At 47.2% G+C, this 16,318-nt stretch overlaps 1 protein-coding gene across 1 annotated transcript; it reads right to left on the bottom strand.

The window, feature by feature from the left end:
- Positions 1 to 10,556: 10,556 nt before the first annotated feature.
- On the bottom strand, positions 10,557 to 13,153 carry LOC104908790 (uncharacterized). The gene is made up of 4 exons (XM_048639266.2): positions 12,183 to 13,153; positions 11,971 to 12,101; positions 11,466 to 11,894; positions 10,557 to 11,389 (listed from the first exon to the last, which is right to left on the bottom strand). Exons 1-4 carry the CDS (start codon positions 12,967 to 12,969, stop codon positions 10,700 to 10,702), a joined length of 2,037 nt encoding a protein of 678 aa, XP_048495223.2. The 5' UTR covers positions 12,970 to 13,153; the 3' UTR covers positions 10,557 to 10,699.
- Between the last annotated feature and the right edge of the window lie 3,165 nt (positions 13,154 to 16,318).

Genomic DNA, 16,318 nt, shown 5'->3' with positions numbered 1-16,318 from the left:
CAACCCGAACCACGAAAAAACGGTTTGGGTTGTGGTTTGGTGCGGTCCAGACCGCACTCTGAACAGCCCTAGTGGTAGCTCAGTGGAGTACCACCCCGAATTTCATGGCATTGTCCAGGGTTCGAATCCTCATCCCAACAATATATTGGGCATTTAATTCTGGCCTGTTTAGCCTTGTACCCAGCCTCTGAGCCGGTATGCCCTGCCGGTAATTAAAAAAAAAACTTGAATTTCTCAAAATATCCTTGAGGTAATTATGGATTGGGCCAAATAGAATTTTTTCCGAAAAAAGTCCCACAATTTCGGGTAAAGAATCAGGTTAGTTAGGCCTAACTTTTTCGGCCAAAATTTAGCAGCATTAGTTTCTAAAAACTACGTTTCTGACCTAGATGCAAAATATAGCTCAACATAACTAACCGGAGGATACAAATCATCAAGTTAATTAGTAGTACTTACTACTTAGTAGTGGTGTGTTACCACATTTTCGAAACATTATGTAGTTTCTAATTTCTCTGATTTAAGGTTTGATTAGTCTTTTGGTTGTGTGTTATAGTAATGGAATTTGACAACTACTACTTAGAACAGGTTTAAGATTTTACAAATTGGACGCGTTTGGAGATGACCATGCTAGCACGATCAAACATTTGATTAGCTTAATTCATAATCAATAATCCATTTTATTATCATTTTTATTCTCTTGCTCTATAATATTAGACCAGTTGGGCGTTCTAATATTAAAGCTCAAATCAACCCTTCTACTACCGTGGTGCTGTCCATTTCATGTTATGACAAATCAAATGATGCACCTCATAAGTCATAAGATAACGTAATTACATTAAAGTATATACATACCATTATACCAACATAAAATGATTGTTAGAGTTTGTAAAGTCATAAGATAAAGAACAATACTACTTCTAGTCCTCTACCACTTTGGCTTTTGCGTACATAAGATAATTCCTCGATAAGATCATTTCACAGAACATAGGTAATAGAAATACACAGTGCTTAGTTTTTGTGTGTGTGAATGACGACTAAGCACACTGGCATAGATGAGATTTGATTTCATGATTTGATTACCACTTCCACAAGACTTTACCAACTAAGCTAGATGACATCGACATAGTGGTTAGTTAATTACCTAAGATATTTTATGATTTGAGTGTGACTGACCAATATAGTTAACCAAGCATTCCCGCAAAAACATAGTAAATGCACTAATGGCTGTTAGAGGGTGCAAGTTGTGATGGAAATTTGTCCTCCTCCTCTCAATGTCGAGAATACTGAATTTTGAAATTATAACTTGTAAGAATTTTATCTGTTTCCCATCTCAGGCATCCGAGTGGGTTGTGGGCCGAAGCTTCGAACTCTTCCACAATCGCAAGGGAACAAGCAACCCCACTTGCACGTCACTTAATATTAGTTGTTTCACTTTATTTTTTGCACTATGTGAATAGTCATTTTGATCAAAATTTTGAGCTCGCAATTTAGATCCTGCACCAAGGTGTAGGATGAGGAACTTACACCTTGGCCAAAACTACATAGTTTTGATGTTTTTAGGAAGGCCAAAATTTGGCAGGCTTTTGGCAGAATTTTTGAAAGTGGGCCAGCTCTTTCTCTCTCATCACTCACTCATTCCCTCTTTTTCTCTCTCATTTATTTTTCAAGAACCATTTCAATTATCTCTCTCATTTATTTTGTTCTTCATTTATTTCTCCCTTATTTTCATTCATTTCTATTTTAAATTTCCAAATGTTGATATTTGATTTTATATTCTGTTTTGCATTTTTAAAACTTTTTTTCATGTACAAATGCATATGGTTTGATGTATAATAATATACGAGTGTACATTTGGGGATTTTCAGTGATCAAAGTATTGACCATCAGTGTACATTGTGATTTATCCTTATTTACGTTGGTTGCGGAACCTTTTTTTTTATTATTAGCTCCACCTACAGTTGCATGTACATGCACGTACATTGCATGTACACTTTGTTGACATTCATGTACATTAAGTGGGTTACAATCATTTGTTATGTGTTGACCTTTTAATCTAGTACTCATATTGAGTTTTTTTTTTGTTTTGTTTGTGTCTATAGAATATGTTATGCATGCATGTTAGTGAAGCTAATGTATATTTAGTCATACACAATGATCATTAACGCAACTTTAATGTACACAGAACAAAGTCAGCTCTATAAAATAACTTGAACATTCAGTCATAACAACATTGTACATTCAGGCTTAATAATTGAACAATCTTGCTAGAATAATTGTACATTGAGTCATATCCAGTGAACATTCAATCAAACAATAATGTATCCTTATTTTCAGTGATCAAAGTAATGACCATCAGTGTACATTGTGATTTATCCTTATTTACGTTGGTTGCGGTACCTTTTTTTTATTATTAGCTCCACATACAGTTGCATGTACATGCACGTACCTTGCATGTCACTTTGTTGACATTCATGTACATTAACTGGGTTACAATCATGTTGTTATGTATTGACCTTTTGTTTTAATACTCATATGAGTTTTTTTTTGTGGCACCTGGAGCACTATGAGGTATAGGACTGTAATTGTACATATTGAATTTCATTAGCGAACAAACATCAACACACAGTGTACAAAGATTGCAAATTACTCACTTGACATCAGCTTTAGGAATTGGGTTACTTTTATTCTATTATGTTTCTTTGTACATTCTTGGCTGTGGTTGTTCATTAACAAAATCAAAATGTACAATGACATCCCCCCCATAAAATCGTCAATAACACACAATGAACAATAATAGACATCCAAAACAAAAAAAAAACTCAATACGAGTATTAAAACAAAAGGTCAACACATAACAACATGATTGTAACGTTAACCCAGTTAAATGTACATGAATGTCAACAAAGTGTACATGCTAGGTACGTGCATGTACATGCAACTGTAGGTGGAGCTAATAATAATAAAAAAGGTACCGCAACCAACGTAAATAAGGATAATAACAATACACTGATGGTCATTACTTTGATCACTGAAAATCCCCAAATATACACTCGTATATTATTGTACACATCAAATCATATGCATTTGTACATCAAAAAAAGTTTTAAAAATGCAAAACATAAAATAAAATCAAATATCAACATTTGGAAATTTATAATACAAATGAATGAAAATAAGGGAGATATAAATGAAGAACAAAATAAATGAGAGAGAGAGAGTTGAAATGGTTCTTGAAAAATAAATGAGAGAGAAAGGGAGGGAATGAGTGAATGATGAGAGAGAAAGAGCTGGCCCACTTTCATAAATACTACCAAAAGCCTGCCAACTTTTGGCTTCCCTAAAACCATCAAAACTACATAGTTTTGGACAAGGTGTAGGATGCTCATCCTACACCTTGGTGTATAATCTACTAATTGTACATATCCAAACAGGTTACACAAATAAGTAGTCTTATTGTATTTATTTTTATGTATATTTTGAAATATTAATTTTTTTAATAACATCTACTATTAAATAATTAAAGATATATACTTTTTCCGTATCAAATTAATTGCAACAAATCCTTCGACACGAACTCCTAGGCAAAATTCTTAAGGTAAGATTAACAAAGGTAAGGGGAAATGTTTAGTGTAATTAACCACCACCAAGTACCACCACCACATATTGCCATCACCACCGAAACCCCCCAATACCAGACACTGCCGCCACCACCGAAACGCCCCCCCACCACCACGGAAACGCCACCACAACCACCAACAACCACCGTCAAAAGCCAAAAACCACCGAAAATCAAATCCAAAAACCACCAACAAAATCCACGAAATTCGAATCCAAAACCGCCAACGAAATGAAAATCGAATCCAAAATCCGCCGAAATTGGAATCCAAAAACCACCAACAAAATCCGCCGAAATTCAAATCCGAAACCCACCGAAATTCGAAGAGAGAGAAGAACGAAGGTGGAGAAAGAACGCCGAAACAAAGGTGGAGAAAGAACGAAGGTGCGAGATTTGGTGTGGATTTCGGGTGGAGAAAGAACGAAGGAAGATGGAGGTTGATTTCGAGTTTTGGGTGGATTTCAGTGGATTTTGGTTGGTGGTGGTGGAGGAGATCGAAGATAGGAGGTGATGATGGTGGTGCTGGGTGGAGCGTATTGAAGGTGATGATGATGCTGATGGGGGAGGCCAGCGAGATTTGTGATGGTGGTGGTGGTGGCAGGAGGATGGAGATGGGAGAGGAGAGATAAATGGTGGCGGGTGGTGGAGTGAAGGTGGTATTGAAGGGAGGGAGGGGTTATATTTAGGTTGATTAATTGTGCTTATTGTTTGGGCTTATTTCCTGGGTTAGGCCTGCCAGGGATAATTAAGCCCAATAAAGGCCTTAAACCTCCAGAGGGCCCCACCTGTGATGGTGCATCCCAGCTGTCAGTGCCCCCCAGCTGGCCTACAGTTGGGATATCCCAGCACTATAAATACTACCCCTCATCAATGAGAAGGTATTGAATTCTTACCTAACAAACCAGAGCATCTCTCTCTAGACTTTATCTCTCTAAGCTTGATCACTGACTTGAGCGTCGGAGAGGCGATCCCGGAACAACCCCCGGGGCAGTCTAACCGTTACTTTTGCAGGATTCCGGCGTACGGACTTTGACTCAGGACATTCAATCTGACCCGGTATTCCCTAAGCAAAGGAATAGACCCTTAATTTCTAGACAGAAACAGTTTGGCGCCGTCTGTGGGGAAAGTACAAAAGGTTACTTCGCCACTACTCACTCAGATTTATCCACTCAGCTACTCAGCTCAGAACGCCAATTGACAATGGCACCAACCAAAAACACTCGCGGCAAGCCAGCCTCCGAGCAGGTCTCTCGGCCAGAGAGAGGCCACTCACCCGCGATAATCGGGATCCCCAATCCCCGACCGGAGCGAGGTCATTCCCTGCGCATAACCGGGAGGCCGAGCGGACTCCCTCACCGGCTCGGAGGTCACCTACCGTCCAAACACTGGACCCTCGGTCGGTATCCCAGCATATTCAGCATGTGGAGCCTCAGCCGCTCTTTGCGTCTGACCTGGCCCTTATCACGGCTCAGCTCCAGGAAACTTTCCAAAAGGTATGATGGACATGATGGCCATGCTCAGCAGAGGCAGCCACAACAAGTCGTCCCGCTCAATCAGCATGAGCCCAGGGAGCGCACGGTCGTCCGCTCTCAGAGGGACAACTCTCGTTCTAATCGAGACCCGCAGCCTAGCCGGCCACGGTCCGATGCGAGAGACCCGAGCCACCGGGAAAGAGAAAAGTCAGCCGGACAGGGGTCGGCCCGTCAGCATGCAGAGACCCATGTATCTAAATCCCCAAGGGGGGTGCGGGTCGGAAACCCCAAGATGCCCGAGATTCCTTAACAACAAGAAGCGCCTCAGCCAAGGCTATGACGCTCGGGAGTTCCTCAGGAAGAAAGCAAATGACCGAGAGGGCCAAGGGGACTCGGCTCATTCTCACCCCCTAGGCTAGCTGGAGGAGGGCTCAAGTTCCTGATCCCTTTCAGTCAGGAAATCCTAGGGGCCCAACCTCCGGGTAAAATTAAAACCCCCCTGATCGAGCCATTTGCGGGCCTAACCGACCCGGATGATCATATGGCTAGTTACAAGGCTCAAATGAGCGTCAGACAAGTGCGAGGCCACTTGGTGCCGCTTCTTCCCTACCACCCTCAAGGGTTGGCTCTGAATTGGTTCCAAGAACTGCCGGCGGGGGTCATCACTGACTTCGCCATATTGGAGCACCTCTTCATCCATCAGTTCGTAGCGGAAAGAGGCAAAGAAAAACCAGCCTTCACCTCATGGGGGTGAAGCAAGACAAGAATGAATCCTTGTCGGACTACATCAAGAGGTTCAACGAAGAGTCTCTCAAAATAACCGACCTACAGGACGCTGTAGCCTTCGCTGCCCTCATGTCCGGCCTCCAACCGGGTCGGCTCAGATGGTCATTGGCGAGAATGAAGTCAAAACTTACTCGGAAGCCATGGCTCGGGCCAAAGATTCATCCAGCAACAACGATTCTGCCGTTACTCGGACGAGAGGTGGCAAGAAAAGGAAGGATGAAGGGAGTCACGCGGGTCAGCCTAAGATCAAAGAACAGGGGGCCGAGGGGATCGGCTCACGATAAGGCAACGACCCCCGATTCAATAAAAACCGGAAGGAAATCTACTTTGACATCCGGAAAAAATTGGTTCCCAGGCCAACGCCCATCCGGACATCATCGTCTCGGAGGGATAAAGTCTATGGTGTGACTACCACAAGGAATGTGGACACACCACCAAGACTGTCGGGAGCTCAAGAAATCCTTGAACGGTTTGGCCGACCAGGGCAAACTCAACCCTTACCTAAAGCGTTCGAGCGAGGAAAAGGGAAAGCAAAAGGTGGGTCAGTCGAACAGTGGGGACACCGAAGGCTTCATTGGTGTCATCGCTGGAGGATTTGCGTCGGGAGGCCTAACCGGCCGAGCGCGCAAGGCTCACCTCCAGAACCTTAAACATCAGGTACTTGATGTTCAGCTCCCCCGAGCAAGCTGCCCCGTCATGACATTTGGGGAACCTAGTCGGACGTTGCGCGTTCCGCACGACGACCCCCTTGTCATCGAGCTCAAGGTAGCGAATACAAAGGTGAAGAGGGTATTGGTGGATACGGCTCATCCGCTGATATAATCACCCTTGACTGCCTCAAAAAGCTGAAGTACACCGAACGGGATGTTACCCCATGGCTCAGCCGCTCATAGGCTTCGGGGGCAACTCTGTCCACCCGGTCGGATCAATAAAATTACCCACTCGGATGGGTGAAAAGGGTAAGGGAGAAGCCTACCGATCGACTTCTTGGTGGTAGACATCCCTTTGCCTTACAACATAATAATGGGGAGGCCCATGCTAAACAAGGCCAAGGCCGCCATCTCCACCTACCAGCTCCTCTTGCAGTTTGAGACTGATGACGGGAAGGTAGGAAAAATTCAAGGCGACCAACAGGCCGCAAGAGAGTGCTATGTGAATAGCCTCAAAAATACCGACGTCCAAAAGGACTCGGACAACGACGTCCAAAAGGACTCGAAAAAAAGAAATATGAGAGGGTCAGCCCTCAACGAGCCTCGGGGTGTACATAACTGAAAACCCCAAGCAATACGAGCGTCCTCAGCCGCCGAGGATGACGAAGAAGTCGCGATCGGCCAGGACCCCGGTCGGACTGTCAGGGTAGGCAAGGCCATGGACCCGCAAACAAGGCAAGATATCATCCAAGTGCTCACGGAGTACCAAGATGTCTTCGCCTATGAGGCCACAGAAATGCCGGGGCTCGACCCGAAAATCATGTGCCATGAGCTTAACATCAAAGAGGGGTTCAGACCATCAAGCAGAAGCTCAGGCACCAAGGTCCCGAAAGAAATGCCCGGCAGCAGCAGAAGTCAAGAAGCTGCTCGAAGCGGGTTTCATAGAAGAGTGTCAATACTCGGAATGGCTGGCCAATGTGGTTTTGGTCAAAAAGCCGAGGGGGGCATGGCGAATGTGTGTCGACTTCACCGACTTAAACAAAGCCTGCCCAAAAGACAATCACCCTTTGCCAAAGATCGATAGGCTGGTCGATTCAACGGCAGGGCACGCCCTTCTCAGCTTCATGGATGCAAATGCCGGCTATCATCAAATTCCCAGGCCGAGAAGGATAGGGTTCATACAGCGTTCATCACTCCTCAGGGTGTCTACTGCTACAAAATGATGCCATTCGGCCTCAAAAATGCCGGGGCGACATATCAGCGTACCGTGAACAAAATCTTCAGCGACCAATTGGGTCGGAACATTGAGGTATTGTTGACGATATGATAGTCAAAAGCAAGGCCCAGTCGGATCACCCTGCAGATCTGAAAGAAACGCTGAGCACCCTAAGGAAATACCGATGATGCTCAACCCAAAAAATGTCTTGGGGTTAAAGGGGGAAAGTGCCTCGGATTTCTAGTAGATGAGAGAGGTATAGAGGCCAACCCGGACAAAATCAAAGCGGTCTTAGAAATGAAATCGCCTCGGAATGTTCGGGAAGTACAGCGCCTAACCGGCTGTTAGCGGCACTGGTCGGTTCCTCTCCCGGTCGGCCGATAAAAGCTTGTTGTTCTTCAAGGCCCTGAAGCGAAAAGAGTTCGCATGGGATGACGAAGCCGAGCAAGCCTTCCTGACCTCAAGAATCACTTGGCATCTTTGCCCAAACTGATCTCCCCCTTGCCGGGGGAACCCCTGTTTATCTACTTGGCTGTCTCGGACTACGCTCTTAGCGCCGTCCTAATACCGAGCGAGAAGGAAAGCAACATCCTGTTTACTTCATCAGCCACGCCTATAGGGGAGCCGAGGCGAAATACAGCGATGTTGAGAAAATGGTCTTTGCCTTGGTAATGGCAAGCCGGAAGCTCAAGCCCTATTTTCAAGCACACCCCATCAAAGTCCTAACCGGACAACCGCTCCGGAAGCTTATTGAAATAGAAATCATTCGAGTCGGATGAGTGATTGGGCAGACCAGTTAGCAGATTTTGGGCTCGAGTTCGAGCCCCGAAGAGCCATCAAGGCCCAAGCACTCGCTGACTTCATCACTGAATGCGCAACTCGACCCCCGGTCGGTTCGCAAGAGGAGTGGGAATTGCTTGTTGATGGATCATCCACAAAGAGTGGTTGTGGAGCCGGATTGGTCATCAAACCTCCGTCGGAGAAAAAATTGAATATGCTGTTAAGTTCGAATTTCTCGGATCTAACAATGAAGCCGAGTATGAGGCTCTCATCCTCGGAATACAGCTATGCATCCTAGCTGGGGCAACCTCTATCATAGCCAAGTCCGACTCACAACTCATAGTGGGTCAGATTTCCGGAGACTATGAGGCCAAGGAGGACAACATGAGGATGTACTTGGCCAAAGCCCGAGCTGTCATTGCGAGGTTTCCGGATTCGGATTCTCACATTCCTCGCTCGGAAAATCAGCAAGCAGAGCACTGGCTCGGATGGCTAGTTCTGCTGAGGGGTCGGCCCCCAGAACCATAACTTGGGAGGTGTTGAAGGAGCCTAGCATAAATGCCAAAGAGCAGCTCGTACTCAATCGATCCTCAAACTGGATGGGTGAAATTGTGGAGTACTTGCGAGACGGGACCTTACCTAGCGATCCTAAAGAAGCCGACCGGGTTAAGCATAAGTCAGGTTGGTTCCTTTGGCATGAAAGGCAGCTCTATAAAAAGTCCTTCACTCATCCCCTCCTCAAATGTATTACTTCCGAGGAAGGAAATTATGTCCTCCGGGAAATACACCAAGGAGCCTGCGGAAGCCATCAAGGGAGTCGAACTATAGCCGGAAAGGCGCTAAGAGCAGGGTATTATTGGCCTACTTTGAAAGCTGATGCCTCGGACTTAGTCCGACGGTGTCCCTCCTGCCAGATTCACTCGGACATTCCAAGGGCGCCTGCCACTCCCCTCACCACTATTCAAGCGGTCCTGCCCTTCGACAAGTGGGGCATGGACCTGCTCGGACCTTTTCCTCCTGCGTCTGGGCAAAGGAAGTTCCTGATTGTGGCTATCGATTACTTCACCAAGTGGACTGAGGCCGAGCCATTGGCATCAATTACTGACAAGCAGGTTCAGTTGTTCATATGGAGGAATATCATTACCCGGTTCGGAATTCCAAGAGCCTTGGTATCAGACAATGGCCGACAGTTCAACAGCGGGCCGACACGAGCATATTGTGCCCGGTTCGGCATACAAACAAGGTTCTCGGCAGTCTCCCTCCTCAGACCAACGGACAAGCCGAGTCAGCCAATAAAATTGTTCTAAAGGGTATCAAAAAATCCCTTGATGCGGCTAAAGGGGCATGGGTAGACGACCTACCCGGAGTACTCTGGTCCGCTCGGACAACGGTGAAAGAGGCCACGGGGCACTCCCCTTTTGGCTTGGTCTATGGAAGCGAGGCTGTCCTTCCGGTCGAGGTGGGAATTCCTTCCCCTCGGATGACATTCTATGAGTTCGACCAAAATGAAGAAGAAAAGCCCATCAATTTAGACCTGTTGCCAGAAACCCGAGGCAATGCTTTGCTACAAGTCATCCGCTACAAGCAAAGAATCACGAGGCACTTTAACCGGCGAGTAAAGCCTCGGCCAATCAGTCTAGGCGACTGGGTCGTCCGGAAGGTCGAAGCCACCGGACTTTCCCATCTCAAAGGAAAGTTGGGGGCAAATTGGGACGGTCCTTACAAGGTTACAGAAATCATCAAGCCAGGGACATTCCGACTTGAATCTCCTGAAGGGGTCCCTCTGGCTCGGCCATGGAACCTAGACAATCTCAAAAGATTCTTTGTGTAACTTTTTTTCGTTACTTACACTAGGGGCATGATGTAAGGCCAACACTACTTGGTCGGTTTAGCAAGATAATCCAATGTAGCTCGGACTTAACCAGTCCATGTACCAGGTCGGCTTTCTGCCCCAGAAATATAAAGACTTAACTCGGTTTGTTATCTATTAAATGCTGTAATATTGCAAGTAACGAAAAATGTACGACGAAGGCAAGTTGCAAAATAGTAGTTGTATTCCAATTGATGAAAAGTTGAAAAATACAACCAAGAGTTTACAAAAATACAAAAAGCGAGGCAAGAATAGAAAAGCTAGAAGGCCGACAAGGCCAAGGCTAAGAAAATGAAAATCCTGAGAAAGCTAAGTAGAAGGACCGGCGGCAGGTTGCTCTGGTGGAGGTGGCTCGGTGCTACCAGCATCCTCTTCTTCATCATCAGAGTCGCTGTCCGAGCTCATCTCTTCAGCCATCTTGGCCTTAATCTCAGCTGCCTCGGCATCGGCCAACTCCTGGTAGCGAGACCAGACTGAATTCCAGTCGGCCTCGGGACAGGAATCAACCAAGGCTACCTTAAGCCTAGCAAGCGCCTCGTCCTCGCCCATCTTATGGGAAGACTGGCCCACGTCGGCACAGAAATCGGTACAGTCGTCCGATCCCTGCCAGACTTTGAACCACTCCTCCTGAGAGCGAGAAACGGCCGCTTCGGCTTCCTTCAATTGAGCTTCAGCCGCAGAGAGCTGGAGCTTGACTTCTTCCAACTCCTTCTCGGCCTGAGCCTGCTTAGTTTCGGCCGTGACCCTGGCCGACTCAGCATTCTCCTTAGCCAAGGAGAGGTTGGCTCTCTCTTCTTTCCACTCCAGCTGCTCTTTTTGCCAGGCCTCCTCGCCCTTCCGAATCTTCTCCTCCGCCTCTTCCTTGCGGAGCTCGGCCAATCTTTTGTCCTCGTTGTCGTACAGCTCGTCAAAGTGGGACCGAGCCGCGTCCCTCAGCTCCTGGATTTCTTGGACCAAAGCGAGCCGGTCTTCGGCCACTTTAGTCATACGGATGGAAAACTGCCAGAATAACAAACAATCAGTTAGAAGTTGGCTAATAAAAAGCAAGTAAAAGACGGGGAAAAATTGAACTTACGTCCATCCAAGAGCGGAAAAGCTCGCTCGACTCATTCCTCCCGTTGACTTCATTAATATGGTCTCGGTCGGTTTGAGTGCACAGGATCTCCAGCGCGTCGGAAATCCTCTTCTTCTTGTCCGTCTTGGACATTTGAGTGAAAGGGACGGGCGCCTCGGACAGAGAACGCTCGGCCAGAGAAGGGTTGGAGGTCCCCTGAACATGCCCCTGACTCCGGACAGGCTCAAAGTCCGAGGGGTGAAACGAAATGTGGGTGTCCCCCCTTTCAGAGTCGGGTCGGGGACTGTTCACCTCCGCGGAAGGATCTTGCCTCGCCTTCTTGGCCGAGGCCTCCGTTTCGGCTCGGGCCTTCGCCAAGGCCTTCTCCGTCATCTCCACCCTCTCCTCAGTGCGCTCCTTGCGCTTCCTCGGCTTAGGGTTGGAAGGATCCTACAAAATACATTAGAAATTGGTAAGAAATTGAAAAATCTAAAGCTAAACCGGGTCGGAGGAAAAGGGTGCTCACCTTTGGCTTAGAAGGCTTGTTAATTTTGTTGGCCTTCATCTCGGCCCTAATCCGAGCCGCCTTCAGCGCAGCGGAAGTCAATCGTTCGGCCATCTCCGAGTCGGTCTCCTTAAGGAAGGCTAGGGATGCTTCTGCAAAAGGAAAAAGAGTTAGAGCAACATGTCAAAACAAGCATAAATATAAGTCAACCGGACCCCCTCTTGCCGAATTACCCTTGGGAAAGGCCGGACTCAAGCCGAAGGCCGCCAGGAAGTGCTCGTTCTTGAACTGTTTGCAGCTCGGGAGCCAGTTCCCCGCTACAAACACCTCGCCACCGTCGACTATCTTAGCCTCCAGCTGAAAGTAGATAGCGGCCACGGCTTCCTCGTCGGATAGCTCCGGCACCTTGAAGTTCAAACAATGGTTTGGCTCGGATGACGGGGGCACGGTGGGGATGCCCCATTCCCCACCATGGTACACAAAGGCGAATCCCCGGCGGAACCCCTTCTGAGAAGTGGGGAGATCAAGAACTGTGCGGTAGCCCCGCCGAGCCTGAAAGCACCACCAGCCCGGACCATGATCCCCGGCTGGCATCTCGAACAATTTATACATATGCCGCCAAAGGGTCAGGGTCGGCTTGACACCGATGATGTTACAGATCACCTGAACCGCTAAGATCCCGCCCCAAGAATTTGGGGAGAGCTGACCCAAGCAAAGGTTATAGGCGTTCAGGATGCCTTTCTCAAATTGGGTCAGCGGGAATCTTAGGCCTAGTTCCATGGCCTTATAGTAAAACGCCGTGCACCCGGGCGGAGGAGACAAGATGGTATGGCTCGCATCAGGTCGGACCAGCAGATAAGGGTCCTTTATCTGAAATTTTGCTGCTTGGCCTCGGGCATCCTCCATTAAGGCCTTTATTAAAGAAGGAAGTGGAAATTTTGCTCCCGGACCGCCTTTGGGGTCGATCTCAGGATACGCGAGCCGACCCGATGTAGAAGCTTCGCCTTCCTCTCCCGGCATAGCTATCCTAACTACACCATCAGACAAATACTTGTCTAAGTAACTCCTCGAAGAAGGATAGGCCAGGGACACCTCCCAGGGTAGGGGGATGGTACCCTCGGCCTCCTCCTCCTCGGCTTGCGAAGGAGTACTTGGGAGGGAAAGCGCCTCAGGCACAGCCGAGGGGTCCGGGCAACTTATTAAAGTTGACACCTAATTACCATGCCATACCCCTCACTTCCTCGGCTAAATTAAAAGAGGTGAGGGTAGGGGGTGTCACTGACTCGGACGAACTTCCCCATTATTATCACAGAAGGGGTCAGACGATTTATTAAAAGAAAGAGAAGAAAAACTTAGCGAAAAAAAAAAAAAAAACAAAACAAAAAAACAGGCGTACCTGTCGGACGAAGAAGATGAGCCCGGACTTAGAGAGAGAAAATGCTCTGAAGTAGAGAGAGAGAGAGCAGAAAACTCGAAGTTAGAGAGAGAGAGAATTGTAAAAGTGACAAAATCTCTCTCCTCTCTCCCTACTTATAGGCAAAACCCTCGGTCCCCGTGTTCCACGTCATCTCTTGGACCGGGCCTTGTGTCTTCAACACCTTAATGGGCCTCCCAACTGTCCAAAACTATTCAAAACGTACAACCCCTCGGAATACAAATCGTCACAAAAGTCATAAATAACCAGAAGTTGAATCGCGCACCATGTTTTCAAGCACCCCAATAATCCACCGTTGCCACGTGGCATTTGGGGTTCCCAAGAAGCTATTAAGTTCACCAGCTCAAGATTGCCAGTTCATTAGCTCAAGGTTACCCACTCGGTCACCTCAGCCAGTGGTCCAAAACCTTTGGCACCGGCTCGGACAAGCATGGGGCTCATTGGTCCCTCATCCGAGCCGCGTCCAACTAGCTCGGCCCAAGGAGGCACTCCTCCTTGGTTGAGTCAGTCTCCTAAGTCCCAGATTGACTTGGCGAGAGCAGGCACCGGCTCGGACAAGCATGGGGCTCATTGGTCCCTCATCCGAGCCGCGTCCAACTAGCTCGGCCCAAGGAGGCACTCCTCCTTGGTTGAGTAAGTCTCCTAAGTCCCAGATTGACTTGGCGAGAGCAGGCACCGGCTCGGACAAGCATGGGGCTCATTGGTCCCTCATCCGAGCCGCGTCCAACTAGCTCGGCCCAAGGAGGCACTCCTCCTTGGTTGAGTAAGTCTCCTAAGTCCCAGGTTGACTTAGCGAGAGCAGGCACCGACTCGGACAAGCATGGGGCTCATTGGTCCCTCATCCGAGCCGCGTCCAACTAGCTCGGCCCAAGGAGGCACTCCTCCTTGGTTGAGTAAGTCTTCTAAGTCCCAAATTGACTTAGCGAGAGCAGGCACCGGCGCGGACAAGCATGGGGCTCATTGGCCCCTCATCCGAGCCGCGTCCAACCGGCTCGGCCTAGGGAAGCTCTCCTCCTTGGTCGAGTGAACTTCCTAAGTCCTAGTTTGACTTAGCGAATGTGGATACCGGCTCGGACAAGCATGGGGCTCATTGGCCCCCGGTCCGAGCCGGAAATTAGCTACGGGCTTCCATATCTTTACAGACCGGGTCGGCACATGCCACCCTCCTCTCCCCCAAGGAGACCGGGTCGGCATACGCCACCCCTCTCCTTGAGGGGACCGGGTCGGCACATGCCACCCTTCTCTCCCCAAGAGACCGGGTCGGCACATGCCCCCCCTCTCCTTGAGGAGACCGGGTCGGCACATGCCACCCCTCTCCTTGAGGAGACCGGGTCGGCACATGCCACCCCTCTCCTTGAGGGACCGGGTCGGCACATGCCACCCTTCTCTCCCAAGAGACCGGGTCGGCACATGCCACCCTTCTCTCCCCAAGAGACCGGGTCGGCACATGCCACCCCTCTCCTTGAGGAGACCGGGTCGGCACATGCCACCCCTCTCCTTGAAGGAACGGGTCGGCACAAGCCACCCTTCTCTTCTTGGAGACCGGGTCGGCACGTGTCCCTTTTTGGGCCTAAAAAGCAGATCAGCCTGGGTTCAAAATCGTCTAGGTTCCGCCACAAACGGGAAACACTTCAGAAAGGTATCGATGTATCCCATTCCTGGCGTGGGGCTAATTGTTTGGGCTTATTTCCTGGGTTAGGCCTGCCAGGGATAATTAAGCCCTATAAAGGCCTTAAACCTCCAGAGGGCCTCACCTGTGATGGTGCATCCCAGCTGTCAGTGCCCCCCAGCTGGCCTACAGTTGGGATATCCCCAGCACTATAAATACTCAACCCCCTCATCAATGAGAAGGTATTGAATTCTTACCTAACAAACCAGAGCATCTCTCTCTAGACTTTATCTCTCTAAGCTTGATCATTGACTTGAGCGTCGGAGAGGCGATCCCGGAACAACCCCCGGGACAGTCTAACCGTTACTTTTGCAGGATTCCGGTGTACGGACTTTCGACTCAAGACATTCAAATCTGACCCGGTATTCCCTAAGCAAAGGAGTTAGGACCCTTAATTTCTAGACAGAAACACTTATGTTTGTAATTAATTTGATTTGGGTAGTATAATATGTGTTTTAATTTTTTAACAAGGATATTTTGGTAATTTAAGGGTAAAAATCATACCAAAAATGGAAAGAAGAAAATTGTTGCAATTAATTTGAAACAGCCATATTTGGAATTTGTTGCAATTAATTTGATACAGGAAATATATATTTTTTAATAAGGAAAACAAACTTAGACTAGCACCCTAATCTGGAGACCAACCTAGAAGATAATTAAAAATATTAATTATTAGAATTTCTTCATTGGTCGATATATAAATCAAATTCAAACATTAAAATGGTAGGCATGTGAAAGGGAAAAGAGATAGTAAAAAATATTTTTCTATACCCAACCAATGAAATTGAAGAAACATTAAATGAGTGTATCAAAAATACATGTGAAAAGATGAAGAGAGAGTAAAAAATAATACTAAAAAATAAAAATAGGAGAAACGTAAACAACAATTTGATACACCCAAAATAGAATACGAAAACTATAAAATGGGACGGAGGAAGTAGTAACAAATCTACGTTACCTTCAGCTCCAACATGAAATGAAGCTCCTTTTTTCCACCACCCACCCCCAAAAAATTTAACAAAATAAAACAAAAAAAGAGAACAGCACAGAAATTAATTCTCGACTCTAATTATATTCCAAAGTAGACAAAGTTCTAAGGGTGAAATTGTTAGTTGACATGACACCACCGAAAGCATATCAGCTTCTTTTTCTGTGTGTGTTATGTTTATTTGTTTTTATTTCAGAGGTACAAGAAAAGTTTGGCCTATACCAAAAAAAGTATACTGGCAATTTTTCTAGTAATAACAAATTGTGGTCCCTAACTT

The sequence above is a fragment of the Beta vulgaris genome, chromosome 2, assembly GCF_026745355.1.
Source record: "Beta vulgaris subsp. vulgaris cultivar EL10 chromosome 2, EL10.2, whole genome shotgun sequence".
Classification (NCBI taxonomy): domain Eukaryota; kingdom Viridiplantae; phylum Streptophyta; class Magnoliopsida; order Caryophyllales; family Amaranthaceae; genus Beta; species Beta vulgaris.
Note: the sequence above shows the minus strand (reverse complement) of the source record. Positions and strands in the feature narration are given on the sequence as shown.

Coding starts and splice junctions, on each gene's coding strand:
- LOC104908790 (XM_048639266.2), bottom strand. CDS start 12,969: ATGCCGGGAGAGGAAGGCGAAGCTTCTACATCGGGTCGGCTCGCGTAT. Junction 11,895..11,970: donor ACAAGCCTTCTAAGCCAAAG/GTGAGCACCCTT, acceptor TGTATTTTGTAG/GATCCTTCCAACCCTAAGCC. Junction 11,390..11,465: donor TTTTCCGCTCTTGGATGGAC/GTAAGTTCAATT, acceptor TTATTCTGGCAG/TTTTCCATCCGTATGACTAA.